This window comes from Cyprinus carpio, chromosome A20 (genome assembly GCF_018340385.1).
Source record: "Cyprinus carpio isolate SPL01 chromosome A20, ASM1834038v1, whole genome shotgun sequence".
NCBI lineage: Eukaryota > Metazoa > Chordata > Actinopteri > Cypriniformes > Cyprinidae > Cyprinus > Cyprinus carpio.
The window spans coordinates 27020057-27036965 of NC_056591.1; the positions used below are offsets into that span (position 1 = coordinate 27020057).

At 37.9% G+C, this 16909-nt stretch overlaps 1 protein-coding gene across 1 annotated transcript; it reads left to right on the plus strand.

The window, feature by feature from the left end:
* Positions 1–3355: 3355 nt before the first annotated feature.
* Positions 3356–13482, plus strand: LOC109066753 (transcription factor AP-2-delta-like). The gene is given in 9 exon segments (XM_042778276.1): positions 3356–3756; positions 3759–3905; positions 4562–5056; positions 7060–7120; positions 9889–10054; positions 11035–11153; positions 11716–11857; positions 12217–12330; positions 12633–13482. Coding segments are annotated over 9 exon segments (1623 nt in total). The 5' UTR covers positions 3356–3594; the 3' UTR covers positions 12850–13482.
* Positions 13483–16909: the final 3427 nt, after the last annotated feature.

Below are 16909 nucleotides of genomic sequence, written 5' to 3' on the forward strand. Positions count from 1 at the left end.
GCTGTGAAAATGTTGAGGCCTTCATTGCGGTTTTGTGAGTTTTGGTGCGTGTGTGCGCGCGCGTCAAAATACCGTTATTTTGGCAGATTGTTCTTTTAATTAACGCTCATTTGCGCGCATCTGGCACGTGTATAGATTTAAATTAATTTTTAAGATTCAGCTTAGTTCACTCAAGGAAAAATAACACACTAGCGGTCAGTGGTGTTTGTTTACTGGGCGAAATGAATTTGCAGTCGAGAGACCACATTTGGCTCATATTTTGACAGATCTAAGAGACGGCAGAAAAACTGTTATTGAGTGTAGTTAAAATTCTCTCGTACGTTTTTGATCAACAGATTCTGTGATTACAGTCTTTCACTGACCATTTATTGATTGTAGTTTGGACCGAACAGTCCAGCCGGAGGCCTCATCGGTGTTTTTTTTTTTTTTTTTTTTTTTTTTTTTTGTGAGGTAAATGTGTATAATCATATTGTCTTTTTACAGCAAACTTTTCATGCCATAAATTGAGTGAGATTTGCGTCATATGTTTCTTTTCGCCCTTTTAAACATCTAATGAAACTGGCCAAATATTTCGTTTCTCCCAACAGAGAGAAAATTAATTTAGTGCACTTCATTAACTAAGCCAAACACCACGCGCTGTAACTGACGCTGCGCCCCTCCCCCCCATTAGCATATAAAATACTGCCTGTGTGTGTGTGTGTGTGTGTGTGTGTGGTAAATGTAGGTCACATCGATGAGGACTGCTCATACTTTGTAATTATGATTATCTCGTAGGCCTAAACACCTTATTCCGTGTTTTACAGTCTAGAGAGCCGTTACTTAACGGACGCGACACCATATTGAGCTTCACTCACACATCCTCATTTAGATGAACTCGATTTGGCCACTTCTCAGATAGGCCACTACACTATGTAAGACAACCATTATATAAAACTCAATTTATATTAAAACGGTTTTATTTTCTCTATCACTGTCCTATATTTTTAGATTCACACTGTATTTTAGCAGTAATGATTTTAGATGTTCGATCACTGATGCCAAACTTTAGATAAAAAGAAAAAGCACCGCTCTGGTAAACTTTTTGAGAGCGACAGTTTTTTATTTAAGAAAGTCTGTTTTTTTAATCAGCAAGGCTTATAAACAAATGTGGTTGAATATGACTTTTGAACGATCATTTTCTGATAAGACCGTCCTAACTAGCTGAACTGCTCATAAATTAGCCATTGTAAAATTGAAATATGACTGTTAAGTTGGATAAATTATTTACAAAATCACTTGTTTCTGCCAGTGTTTTCTTTGTCTTTATTATAAGCTTTGTTAGAAATGTTTGAGTGTCGGTCAAAGCATTTCGATTTTACATGTTGACATGGTTACAAATTAATTCATGTTTTAAGAGTCACCAGCATATTTGTCTTAGTTTATGATTGTTGCTGCCCCAAATGACAGTTCTTATGATCTGGTGGCAGCCAGCTGCCAGTCACAGTTTGCGACGCTTTTAATCCAATGTTAAATCAATTACAGTCAACTCTGGGCCAAACTATACTGGGATGGACACCTCCTCTAAAGTTTCATTTTGCATCTGTTATTTTTATTTGTAATGTTCCATGGATTGGTGGCGGATTTACGTGGTGGAAGCATCTCGAGGAGCACCCAGACCGAACAGATGGACTCGAGCACTGACCGGTATAGCGTGCATATGTGCATCCGCTGCTTTGCGCGTTAAGCCCTATTAAGACCGTCTACCGTGCAACTGGTGCTTCGCTCAATCCCGCGAGCTCTCGCAGACTACACAAGCGAAATCTTCTAATCCCTCACGTGAGAGGACGGGTTCTCTCGCGCTCACATCGTGTAATTTACAGTCTGCCTGGAGGCCTTGATATATATCTGAAACCAGACCGTGTTATTTCATAAGAGCCTCCTGCTGGGCGATTCATTTCCACAGTCACCTCGAGACCTTGAAAGTGCATTTATGGCACAACAACCAGCTCGTTTTTGTATTCTATTATTCTGTTTTTGATATTCAACATTGAGTTTACGAACCATTTGTTGGCTAGCCTATATTCGCTATGGTTTTATTAGCTTAGCTGATTAGCCTACATTGTGTTATGTTCATCTGAATTCATCCTGGTGGTATTGGGTCTTCATGAATCATATATTAAATTTCCATTCCTTTCTGTTTCGTTTGCTAGAGAAACAGAGAGAGAAATAGCCAATGGTGTAGACCTGCTCAATAATGTCTACTTAAAATAACATCAGCCGTTTTTGCTCGCCCATTAAATGAAAATAAAATGAGGCTTCCCTTTTCTCACGTTGTTTTGCGAGTAAAACATTTATGAAGCGGAATACGTCAGTATAAGTGTATGTTTGTGAGAGGAGACACCGGGCGCTCGAGGCGTCTCAGTCCGCCCTTCTCATGCACGAGGGCGCGAGCCCGCGGTAATGGCGGTAATTTGGGTTAAATAAGGAGAGCATCATCTTTTTAAACACATAAAAACTTCCAAAGCTCTCGTAGACACAAAAACCCAAAGACTCGAGTATTTTGCTGCTGGGGAGGGAGGAGACATTCAGAAACACTGAGAACAAGGCTCACTTAAACACACACACACACACACACACACACACATTTGCACATGAGCCAAAAAGTCTTACTCATAAACTGTTAAGCGTTATTACACGTTTCATTTTTATATGAAAAATATATATAGCTATTAATATTAAGGACATTTAGATGGGTAAAACGGGTGTCCGTGTCTTTTCATGCACCTGTGTGGCTCTTAATTTGACCGACAGGCTGATAGGAGCGATGACCCCCCACGCGCGCCCCACTTATCATCCTAAACGTGCACAAAACACTTCCAGCATGGGTCAGATCGTCACTGTCCCGTTTGGTTACAGCGGTGAACAGAATAGAACAGGAAAAAAAATGTTGACTGGATTGGCTGTAGGAGAATTAAACTGAATCAAAAGTGACCGCACAGTACCGGTTATTACAGTATCTAAAACAGGCTAATTTAATTTAAAAATAATGTGGTCTAATTATTGTATAGGTACAACTGATGATACAGTAGTATAAATAGGCTATTTGTATTCCATTGCATTAAAACAGTGTTTAAATAATTCGTAGATTTAATATTCTTCTGCTGTTTAATGTTTTTGTGCAACATTATTTCCAAACGAGTTCGATTATATATTTTTTAAAAGCATTTTGTGATGATATAAAAGGTAAATATTCGTTCTGCTATATCTGCAATTAATTTTGCTTTCATGCAAGTGTCTTTCATTCAGTTAAACAGAAATTAAAATATTTGATAAAAACAGATTAAGACCACAGTGAAATAACAAAACAAAACGTTTAATCGTGCAATCCAAATTACAGTGACACAATGCACTCAGTAAAACTTACGTGCTGCTGAAAAAAATCCAAAAAAGCAGGTAAATGGTAAAGCCGCGAGGAAACCAGAGAAATAAAACTGGCCCTGCTAAAGAAAGCACAAACGACCTTAAAGAAAAGTCCACAAAAATCATCAAAAATGTTGAAAGCGTACTTGGTTCCTTATTAGGCGAAGATACAATATTTATTCCGTGTCTCCAGGGATGAGGCTGCTCTCTCTATTGTCCTCCCTTTCCTCAATGCTGATGCTTAATTTTCAAAACTTCTATATTACCAAGGGACCTACGACATCAGCCGGAGAAATACCCAGCAAGTACAAAATCCGAGCCAGGGAGCGCTTTGTGCAGAGGGGAGGCATTTCAGCCGCTTTTACCGACCGCGCGAGGCGACATTTCATTTTCACGCGCTATTTTGGGGATTTTTTTTCTTTCTTTCGTCCAGCAGCGCGAGGAAATCGGGTTATTGGATCGCGAGAATGTCAGCCACATTTCCGGGACTGGTGCACGACGCGGAGGTATTTAAATTCATTTCTTATCACCTCACAAATATCTAAATTTCATTTAATTTTGCGTTGCATCGCATGGAGTGAAATTAGGATCACTTAGCACAGGGAAATATAAGTCAAGACTTCTGAGGGAAGTTTGTTGCAAGGCGAGAATAAATACCGTGTGTTATTTTCTAGTGAAAATGCATTTTACTATTTGTTTTTTTTCGTGGCGAATATGGAGTTCATGTAAAAGTCTCTACTGTGATTGGAACCATTTGCTCGTTCTTTTTTATACATAATAAAAATTATCAGTGCAGACTCTCGTGCCTTGTGCTTACCTGCAGTGAAACGGGCGTAGAAACGGCTTTTAATGGCGTTTGCACGGATGTAGTAATAATAATATAATCAAATAATACACTCCGTGGCAAATGATAGACAAGTGAGGGAGGGAAGCAACGCTGTGAGCTCGTGGAGCAGTTTGCAGTGTGTTTCACGCACTCCCTCCCAGGCACGGAGAGATGACATCGCCGTCAGGTACTTTTCTAAAGACACTTTGAGCTGCTGTGTGTGTGTTTGTGTGTTTGGGGAAGGTTTGAGTTTCCGCTGCTTGAGAAATGCGCGCGGATCGCTGCGAGCGCGTGTAAATGACATCCCTCATATTTTTCTCTTTTTTCCCCGCACAGATACGTCACGACGGATCAAACAGCTACCGTTTGATGCAACTCGGATGCTTGGAATCTGTGGCCAACTCGTCTGTCGCTTACTCTTCATCGTCTCCGCTTACATACCCAGCTACCGGAACCGAATTTGCCTCCCCGTATTTTCCCACGAACCAGTACACGCCCTTACACCACCAGTCCTTCCACTACGAGTTCCAGCACAGCCACCCGGCCGTGAACCCGGACGCGTACTCGTTAAACTCTCTCCATCACTCGCAGCAGTATTACCAGCAGCTCCATCACGGCGAGCCGGCGGACTTCATCAACCTTCACAACGCCCGTGCGCTCAAGTCCTCGTGCCTGGACGAGCAGCGGCGGGAACTGGGCTGCTTGGACGCGTACCGTAGGCATGACCTGTCAATCATGAGCCACGGCTCTCAGTACGGCATGCACCCCGAGCAAAGACTGCTGCCCGGGGCGGGTCTGGGGCTGCCGTCAACGGGAGCCGATGACCTACAGGTACACCTCACCGGCTTTTCTACCGTTCAAGCACAAAATACACACACTCAACGTGTCACCACCGTCTCACACGCACGCAGGCTGCAGAGAAGGTGACGCCTTCAGGGATGTTGTATAGTCACTTTCACTGCCCGAACAGAAGAAATGATTGCCCGAGGGCTTCGACAAAAAATCTGAGACATCAGGAGAGACTGAAAGAGAAAACTCGAGGCCGAGCGATCACAGTTTTCGCACAAATTAATTTAATAACGGATAATAGGCCTACATTAATATTTCGAAATAGCTTATTAAAATAAACTGATAAACACTGAAAAAAATCACAGTGAAAAAAAAAAACAGTCCGATTTGCAGAAATGCATTATTTCCCACAACATGTGAAATAAGACTTTTTAAAGCTATATTTTGAAACTTTGGAAGCTCCATCTTTTCAATTGATATAACTGGCGGATTTTACATATTTAATATAGTGAATATTGAGAAGTCTGAATTCGGCTGCGCGTATGTCGGGCCTCGCTGCTGTAAAGCCGCTGTTTCTTTTTCCTCCGTTAAAAGGCGGATTAAGGGCTTGAAAAGGTGCGAACAAAAGGCAAATCCTCCGCAGTAGAGCACCGTAGTTTATCCAATTTAGGACTTAATGTCAATCAACTGGTTATTTATGCACAGACATCTGAAACAGCTCAAGTTTAACCGGTGAGTCAAGAATAATTTAAAATAAAAAATATACAATTCTTTTAATCCTTTAGTGCGACAGTAAAGTTGAAAATATAAAATATATTGTTTTTGAAAGAAAATATTCTAGCTAGCAGATTATATTTTAGATTTTTACTTCATTGCATAGAAAGGGAATTCTAATTTTAATAGTATATAAATTATAACATACGTAATCTAATTTATAGAAATAACAGAATAAAACAAATCTACAAAAGATTAGATCATGGAATACGGTACTAATATAAAATGTTAAGTACATTTCTTTTTATTGTTTTGACTAATAATTAAAAAAAATAATTGTTGCATAATTACTTTTTTATTTGCTCATAGTGTTTTACAGGGCATATTTAAATAACACGGACACAATAAAATCAGCAGTATAATTATTATTTTATTTTGCATTAACATTTTGTCAGACAATATTCATAAAGCTATGTTAGCACAGAAGCAGTTTTGCAATATTGAAAATGTTTGAATAGTAGCTTCACAAAAGTGATCAAATAATATACACTATTACAAAGTTAAGATGTGGTTTTAACAAAAATGGTGAAGATTCATTTTGGTATTGCTGTCGCGTGTTCAGGAACATTCTGCACACGCACACAAAAAAAGGCCCACAGGAGAACAGACACAAAAACACAGAAAACAACACATACGTCCCGTGAAAAGGTTTTGGACCTTTCTTTGGTGCTGAATAAAACCGTGCGCTCGGAGAATGCCGCGGAACAGATGCGGTCAGTCTCGTGCGCACAAGCGCATCTTTGAGCCGCTAAACAGATTTGGCACGCGGAACAATAGAAGCTGCCGCACCTTTAACACGCACACGCGTAATTTATGCCTGATCCGACGGGTTTGTATATTGATTTTATAATCACTTTAACTGCGGGGGAAAGAAAAGTAGAGCATGAGTTTGTTAAAGGGTTATAAGAGCACGTCAGTATGTGAGCGTGTGTGGGTGAAATAGGCTATGTGTGCTTTTTTTAGACTCTGTGTCTGACTTGGCCTCCAGACTGGTCGTGGCTTGTGAGAAGGATTAACTCTTTTCTTTTGATGCGATCTAGTGTTCCTTTGGCTGATGACATCACGGATAAGAGAAAGTAAAATAATCTGTTGGTTTGACATCATAATGTAACAGGTTCCGTTAATGTAACAGATTGCAACTTAGCTACCTGTAACCACGTGGCCTGTTTAATTTATCACACAGTCCTCTTCAAAACCTAAATACTGATCATCATGTTTTAGATTAGTTTATTATTATGAAGTTCATATATATGATATGTATGTGTGTCTAGGGATCTGTAGACGCGCAATGCGGACTCGTGTTAAATGGACAAGGTGGAGTGATTCGAAGAGGTAAGGTCACAACACACACACACATATAAACAAAGCAAGAGAAGCACACACTCATTTAATTTATTTTATAAGGTGTTTTTAATTTTTATTTATTTATAATTATATTTTCACGTCAGTCTTGTCTGTTAACTATGATTTGAATTCTTATTTTATAATTACAGGAGAAAAAAATAAATACCAAAAATAAATAAATAGCCGTTTACACCGTTTTATTATTATTATTATTATTATTATTATTATTATTATTATTAAATTAATAATAAATTAAATTATTATTTAATAGCCTACGTACTGCTCTCTAAATTAATAATAAATTAAATTATTATTTAATAGCCTACGTAATGTAATGATACTAAAATCACGTTGGTTTTATTCATTTAAGAATCCCCCCCCCAAAAAAATGTTTTATACCGACAACAGTAATGCTAATATTTTACTTAAAATTTAAGGAAATAATTTATTTGTAATATTTTTACATTTTGGCTTTCCTTTCAAATGGTATTGGATTCATGTGAATGTCTATTAACAGGCCCACTGCTTTCAATGTTTGTTAAATTATTACTGTTACTGACAAAAAAGATAAATAACAAATGCAACAAAAATAATAAACGTTTCAGTATCGGCAGGAAAAATTTCAATGAATTTAGCTTAATTAAATGCATATTGTATTTATATATTGGATGCAACCATTTTTTTATTTTTTTTTTCCCGGGCAAAAAGCTGCAAATTCATATGATCTTTTACGTAGGCTATTATTTATGCTATTTTTCTGAAAACAAATCTTTTGTTGTTTAAAATGTATTATTGTTGTTGTTGATGGTTTTGTTGTCCTAGACGTTGTTGTTTCTTTTAAAATGTGTATTACTTGTCTCATAACATGTTTACTATTATCTTTCTAGCTGACGTCGCAATTCTGAGAAAATGTATTAATTAATTAGTCCGAGACTGCATAATTAAGGAACTGTATCTTTTTCAGAAGTTCAAACCCCGATAAAAACATATTCTCCACTGAGAGCTGTTCAAGATGATCTCAGAAGAATTTCTGTATTCTCTGTCTGTGTGCCGCTGTATTTTGTAAAATCGCGAGTCTTGTGCGGATGAATCGAATCGTGTTCCACGTTTCTTAATATTTTCTTAATATCAGTCGCATCTTTGTCTGTCTCTTCAAAGCAGCAGCGGATCGACACACGTGTGGAGTTTGCCATAAAGCGAGCGGTGTCTTGGGCGCTTAATTTTTAATAAACTCTGTCTAGGTGTTGGGCTCGCCATCACTTCCAGTTAATGGTGTGCAGGATTTAGCCGCGAGCTCCGCCGCTCCAGCCATCACAACCAATAATCATTGCTTTACCTCGCGCTCCGGTATCGATAGCTTCTCGCGCCTCGGGCGCACGCTTTGATATGTTAATGCAGCGCGGCTCCAAATTCAGTGGAGATCATATTAATGTTGTTCACACTGACTGCAGCTTTGGCTTCTTTGAATATTCAGATAACCTTTTTCAAAAGAAATCAGTCAAGAAACGAGGATCCTACTTAGAAAAGTCTCTGTGTTTTTTAATCATGATTATCCCTCGTAGTTTTCAGGAATTTGATCGCGCCTCACCCCGCCTTTACACGCGCGCGCACACACACACTGCATCTTTCTCTCACTGTGCGCGTGCTCGCTCATGAGCGCGTGCGTGTGTGTGTGTTTTGGGTGATGAGCGTGAAGCGCGCGCGTAAACACACACCACCGCCACAATTGAAATAGAAACATAATGACATTTGGCCTATGTCTTTTTTCTTTAATTTTCGTGGCAAACTCGCAAAAAGCGCTTGATTCGCTTTGTGATCGCTCGCGCGCTGCCTCGGGCTACTCTCCCTCGCGCTTAAATACCCGCTATCGCCTCTGGGCCCGGCGCGCGCGACCAGACTACCGGCAATAGCTCTTTTTCAATTGCCCTTGGCAACATAAAATACAAACTACTTTGAATCAAAACATTTTGGATGGAATTAATGTGAAGTGAACTTGCATGCTAGCAGAGATCTTGGGTTTGTCAGAGCGCTTTAGGGTGACTGATGAGGAGCAGGTTAGAGGCCCACTAGCCAGAAAACTCCTTCAGGAACACACACGTTCACACTCAAACACAAATGCACACACGTGGCTAAAAAAGGTAGCCGAACCAGCTCTAGCTGAGCTTGTGATCTTTGCAACATAAATGGATCTAGGCATAGTTTGGATTTGACATACAGTGTTCTAATAAATAAACACATACAACTTAATATGCAATTATATGTGCAAAATACTTCTGTATGAAACATAATTAATCATACAGGTAGTTGGCATAAAATACTTAAAATTATTTGCATTTTAGTAGCATTTTAATCATTTTTATGCATGCCTGCTCACTTTTTAAAAATTCATTAAAATTAACTATAGAAGGCAAAAAGCTGATTAAAATGTTTTAAAACTTTAAACTACCTACAATGCATAAGCATATGCATAAGTTTATATACATTTTAAGTTCATTGACATGTTACGTGTCAACCACTCATATACAACTGTACAGCTTCAATGCATGCTTTTTGAAGTAGTTGCAAAATAAAAAGCATTATGAATGATTATGAATCACTATCAGTTTATTTCTTTGAAATTATCTGATATACTGTAATTTTTATTCCATTTCTGAAGGATATGGGTAATTTTCTCATTTGTGGCCACAAACAGAACATGCAAGCACCATTGCGGGTTATTTCCAAAGGTTTGACGTGACGTTTGTTGTTGTGTACAGGTGGCACGTGTGTAGTGAACCCTACAGACCTTTTCTGCTCTGTACCAGGAAGACTTTCTCTACTCAGCTCTACCTCAAAGTACAAAGTCACCATCGCTGAAGTCAAACGCCGCCTCTCTCCTCCAGAGTGTCTCAATGCTTCACTACTCGGTGGGATATTAAGAAGGTAAGAGATGCACTTTAAACATACAAAACTCATAAATTGGAAAGCACACGTTTGGAATTTTGGAATACTAGATATTAAACACCTGGCAGCATCCAATTCTGAAGTCTAAGAGAAGCACAGCTGTAGTGTTTATTGGCACAAGTTTAGCTGCATTCAGTTTTCTCATGCATGTTTTTTGCTAACTCCAGATTCAGGTATTACAATTATTACAGCAAAATAAATTCATGTAAGTAATGAAAATGAAGAAAAGTACTTTTTACATTTTTTTTAGTTCATTTGCAAAATCAAATGCAAGACAGAAAGAGGAAAAAGAGATGGGACATGGAGTCCTGGACATTTAATCCAGAGATAAAGAAGAGAATGTGGCTGAATGTGTGTGTGAGAGAGATAGAAAGAGAGAGAGAGAGGGAATGAGAACAGTGAAGCTGAGGTTCCATTATTGATGAGGTACACAGACTGGAGAGCAGAAATGAGGCCAGTAACCAGAATAGAGGAGAAACACACACACATTCACTCACTCACTCACTCATTTTAAACACAGGACAAGACATGCTGGAAAAGCTCAGGTTCATTAATGCCTGCAGAAACAAAAGAACCGCCAGAAAAACATTCAGAAATTCAGTCTATATAAAGAAAAAAATGAATATTTGTTGTTGAATAAATACTTGATTACCCTTTATACACATTATAGCCTGAATGAAGCAGACGCATGGGCAAAATAAGCATTTTGATCCTGTTTAGTCCTAAATACTTGAAAAAAAGTGAGGACTCGTTTTAGTTTTCACACAGCTACAGTTCTCGTGTGCTCAATTGGAAATGTAGGTTTCTAGAGTGTTTAGGTTTATTCATGTAAAAGTGCTTTGGAAAAAAAAAGCACAAGGTGAGAAGGGCTGTAAATGCTCTTCAGTGGACATGAATTGCAACATGTGAATTGCATGTAAGTGTGTTGCTGAAGGACTTTCTCCATCTGTGTGGGTCAGGGCCAAGTCAAAGAACGGCGGTCGGTGCCTCAGGGAGAAACTGGACAGGTTGGGACTCAATCTCCCGGCAGGCCGCAGGAAAGCGGCAAACGTCACGCTGTTGACCTCTTTAGTGGAAGGTATGGAGTCATTTGTGCTTTTTTTATTTTTATAATGCTGCCTCTTGCTTATTAAATTCATGGTTGTTTTCATATGCATGCTTTTGTTTCTAACATTGAATTCTGACTTGATTTGATGCCGGATGTTTGTACAATGACTCATTTTATGAATTTAGTTTGTTGAAGTTGTTTAAAGGAAGAAGAGATAAAATAAGATGCAAAATGTGAGCAACTTGTTTACATTTTCATTACATTTTATTTAATATCTAGTTTTTAGGACCTGTTGAATGCATTTTTGCAATTCAACAGGTTGTAAGCATGATATTGATGCATCTGGTATAGTTTCTTTGCTGTGGATGAGCTCTTATTAAGATTGAAGCAAATCTGTTCTGGCATAAAAGAAAAAGTCTGAAATATTTTTAGTCTACAGACAAAATCTCTATTACTCAAGGGAAGAGTTTAAGTATTAGAAAGGCGTGAGACAGATTGATGCAACATCTATGCAATTTTTTGGGCAGTATTTAGAGAATGAACTGATTTCCTGGCTTCATTCATCCCTCATCTTCCTCCTCTGTGTGTGTAGGGGAAGCGCTACATCTGGCTCGGGACTTTGGCTACACCTGTGAGACAGAGTTTCCCACCAAAGCGGTCGGGGAGCATCTCGCCCGCCAGCACACGGAACCAAAGGAACAGAACGCGCGCAAGAAAATGGTGCTGGCCACCAAGTAAGACAGCAAATCTTTAGTACTTTTAGCCAAATTAATTTATCCATACCACTTTATTGGATATACATTTGAACTCTTGAATAATAAATTCCTAAATGAAACCTTTATATGCACCAAATTTGATTTATCTAGTCCAGTCTGGCTGCATTAGAACTTATCTTCAAAAACAGATGCACCTTAGAGAATGAGGTTTCATTATTGAGGATTGGAGGAAAGGATACGTGTTTGCATGCGTATAACATATGAAAACTAAGATTTCATTAAATCTCCTCTATGCATTAATTATGAGGAATGTTCCTTTGGTTTGCATTTTGGAGATGCGTCCTTGTAACTGTTCGAATGGCTGTGTGTCTCTGCAGGCAGATCTGTAAGGAATTTCAGGATTTGTTAAGTCAGGATCGATCTCCGCTCGGTTCCTCTAGACCCACACCTATTCTGGACTTGGACATTCAGAGACATCTAACACACTTCAGGTATAAAATCGAAACCTGCTTGCAAAAATAGAGCAAACATCCACCTTATGCGAAAGTAACCATAAGACCAAAAATGTGTTAGTTGATATAAGTAACAAAAGTGCAGTACATTGTAAAATATTTGCATTTTTGATTACAATAATAAAACAATGTGATACAACCAGCGTAACTGACTGTTTTTTGTACAGCTAAAATAACTGGAAGCCAATGACTCTGGAAGTCTTGCACATTCAAGTTATTAATAAGGTGAATATGCTAAAGCAAGTATTGTTATTAATCACCATTTGTATTATCTTTTTCAGTCTGATCACGCATGGATTCGGTACTCCGGCAATTTGCGCGGCTCTTAGCACCTTTCAAACCATTCTCAGTGAAATGCTTAATTACCTGGAGAAACACTCAGCCAATAAGAGCACAGGATCGCCGGACACCAACCAGATCAACTCCAACTCGGACAAAACACTGCGCAAATCCACAGAGGCACCGACAAAAGATGGCAAAATCGAGAAAACAGAATGACTCTGACGCAGGAGTGGCCGCTTTCCCACTTCCTGATCCGAGCCCTGATGGGCGGGCCTCATTCAGGGCGTGGCTACTAGGGGCGGGGTTCCAGGGTTTTTATTCCATATGCTTTTATTTATATAACTGGCATAACTTCCTATGACCTCAGCTTTCCCTGTACATCGGTCTGTCTGTATGTACAAACCAGTCACGTCATTCTCACTGCCTGGCGAACACCAACCATTTTATAAGTTATTGAAGAAGTTATTTTGCTTAAAGTTTGTCTGTATGTAATTAGTTTAAATAATGATTTTAAAAATGCAATCTTTTATCTATCTTTTATTAAAAGACTCACATTCCATTTCTGGCAAGGCCTAATTTGAGGTCAGTTTAAGACTGTAAATTACTACAGGTAACTTTTCCCTGTTAGTTACTGTATATTGTGCATGTTAAACTTTGAACACCATCTGAAACTGACATTCCTCACTGTTGTTCCAGAACACAAACTCTTGACTGCATTTGTAAAAAAAGTTATATATAAATATATAAATTCAATCTTTTCTTGTAGGCTTTGAACTACGTATATGAAATAACCCTACATGCAAACTACTGGTGTTCAATAAAGCATATTGCTCAAAGTCTTATATTAACTCACCTGACTGGACTTGAATTCTTGCGCTTCTTCTTGAGTATGAATCATATTTTATGTGCATTTGCAATGGATTTGACACAGACAACACCTTACCGATTTATCTGACACATACTTCAACTTAACAACCTGCCAAAAAATCTCACTCACCTGCTTCTGTTCGTGTGGTTTTAACTTAGACAAGTTTTAGCTGACCTGCCTCTCAGGCATTTCTTCTGGAGATCTGGAGTACCTTCCTAGAGCAGCTTTTCAATAACCCTGAAGACCTTGATTAGCTGGTTCTGGTTGGTTAGACTTGTAAATAAACGCTGCAGGAAAGTAGGCCTACTTGCTTTACCTCACTCACATTTTTACCTAATTCACAGAAAATGAAAATACCCAGTGAACTTAAAATACTGGATTAAAATAAGAAAAGAGCAGCTAGCTTTATTTATACAATTTTTGGAGTTCATTCATTCTAAAAAATAATCGCAATGCAGCTAAAACTGATTCTTTGGACTACATTTAGAATAAATGGTTAATGTAGAATAAATAAGCACCCAAACAGAACAGATCATTAACAGCACGGAAAGACCAACACGATGCTGCACCGGAAGGCTTTACAAAGTCAATAACCGACTGAAAGATCGATGCGAAGCTTTGCACAAGATAAAAGAGATTCGCATTCATATTCATTTTTTTGTGTGTGTGCGTGTGTGTGGAGGAAACAGCTGTGTGATCTCAGTACTTTCAATAATCAGCGACTAGTCAACGTTAACGAACGTAGCCTATAGCTTATCCCAATAATACCATCTTAGAAAAACCCAAATAGCCTTGACGCATAATTAGCGCATTTATTGATCACGAGTGTGTTTTATCAGTTTGGGCAGTTCTAATGCATGTGTGACGTTCAATACATAAAGTTCCGCTTTCATTTAATGCGCTACGACGTCGACTCGACCTAGTTTACGCGGTGATTAAGCAGCCTAATTAAGTTCAAAAAGTAAAATGCAAATGAAAAGTCCTCATGAGAACATACAGAGAAGCCAGACTACTCACAACCAAACAATTGGCACTTATTCTATCTATTTAAACAAACATCCATTTTAAAAGTAAATTTTTATACTCAACCGATCTAGCCAGACTGTTCCAGCAGCGGTTCTGAGTTAAATAATCATAAACAATAGACAATACAATACAAACAAACAATAGCTTTTTTCAGAAAAAACGAAGGTCTAGGCCTATATTATATAGTCATGCACGCATGCACTAGATGTTGATATTATAGGCTATAATTATCGCTCAAGTCCAAACATAAGCATTTTAGCCAATTGCATTTAAACAACGATCATTAGCAAAAGTATTCACATTAAAATAAATAAATAGAAAAACTACTTTATGAATAGTTTTTACATGTAGGTGCATCCCTGATTTTCACCGGATTGATTCACACAGAGAGAACTTTAAAGGTCCAATGCGAAACGTGTCTATGAAGATTATTATTTGTACAAGTCCTCATACACTCTGGAAGAATCTGAAGCGTCTGGACTTGGTTTATCATAGTTGAAGACTTTCTTCCCTCTTTTGAAAGTCTTCAACAGAAAAGCAAAGGATCTTTATTACGTTACTCGCGCGTCATCTTGTGGCCAGTATCTGTAATTGCAGGCAACGGTTGCGCTTGTACACACACACACACACACACACACACACACACACCATGTTAAAATTATCAAATAAATGTAGTCTGCATATAAGTGTTCACATATTTTTTTATTAGGTGTGGACATTTTAATTTTAGTAAAACATGTGGACACCTATAACAATACCAAATGTAATAATTCTTTATTTTATTTTATTCTCTGCTTTTATGATTTGAGGATGTGACAAAAACATGTTTTTGCCAAGTTTGTGCACACGTGCATGTGTGTATGTGTGGGAATCTATGTGTGCCCATGTGTTTTTGTGTTCTGTGAGAATTTTAATGTGTGATTATGTTGAATTCTAATCAAAGTCTGTTCAGAATGAGCCAACTTTCTCTCAAACTGTTTGGACATCTGTCATGGCCTCTAGACATGCCCAGAGTAAGCGTGCGAGTGTGTGTGGCTCTGGCACTTTCTCTGTGGCAGCAGGGCAGCTGAAACATTAATCGCAGATTATTTTCACTCTTCCATACGTCAAGCTGCATTTTAATGGCCAGTGAAACAGATCTGAGAAACTGACATGAAACTGGGTCAAGATCTGTAAGCTCAGTTAGTCTCACAGTGTGAGGGACAAAATATCCCACAGTATAAATTTAGTTGATTTAAATCATTCTGGAAAATATTAGGAGATGTAGCAAAATGTTGACAATACAAATACAATACAATTATCAGTAACAAAATTGGAAAACTGTGTGACCCAGTGACCTCTTGTGCAGGATGGGGGAATTGTTCCCTTTCTACAACAGAAACATTAGATCAGTGGCTGCAATACTGCAGCATCTTAGTATGTTAGTATGCTTTTATATATTAATCTCCAATTTTTAAATGCAAAATTATAAGTTAAATTGTAAGTGACTGTGCTGAATTTCTGACTTAACTAATAATTACAGCACTGAAATTAATGACACTAAATGGAATAAAATAATTTTAATTATTAGTAATTTTTTATATTTTTACATTTTGAGTTATTAATGACAATTATACAATTATATAATTGCAATCATATATTTGTTTTTTTTGTTATCTTTAGTAATTTTGATGTTGCATGAATTGTTTAGTTGCTTTATTGTGGCAGGCTCCCTTTGTGGCAACATTTGCCCACTTTATGTGTCTGCTGCTGGGGCATGTTGTCAGAAAAAAAAAAAAAAAAAAAAATCAACTTGTGCTCAGTGACCTGTAGCTTATTTTTCCTGTGCAATAATAATGTTCAGTATCCTTTGTGTGTGTGTGTGTGTGTGTGTGTGTGTGTGTGTGTGTGTGTGTGTGTGTGTGTGTGTGTGTGTGTGTGTGTGTGTGTGGCTAAGACTTTAAGATTTGTCTTTAGAAACTAATAATGAAATAAACCTATGCTAAGAAATATATAGCCTATTTGCAGGAGTAAAAACTGTAATAATTAACCCCTTCTCCCCTGCTTATAACTATACATAAGCTATGTTTTATTTAGTTTATTGCTTCCATTTACTTATTATTTATTTATTTGCAAGGACTTTTGGTTTAGGGACTTTTTGAAGCTTTTGTTGTTGTCTAATGTCAGTCTTTGGAGGATTAGTGTGTTTTAGCATGGTTTTAAACGCATTTTTTTCAGGATTTTTATCCCAAAAATACAGTAAAACGTTGTTGATGAGTGGTAGGCTACACCGAGAGGGTCATTAAAATGCTTCAATATTGATAAACTTACGTTTAAACAAAGTGTCAGATCTAATTCCCAAATACATCTTTAAAATAAGTCAAAACTAGGTAAATTTAAAAA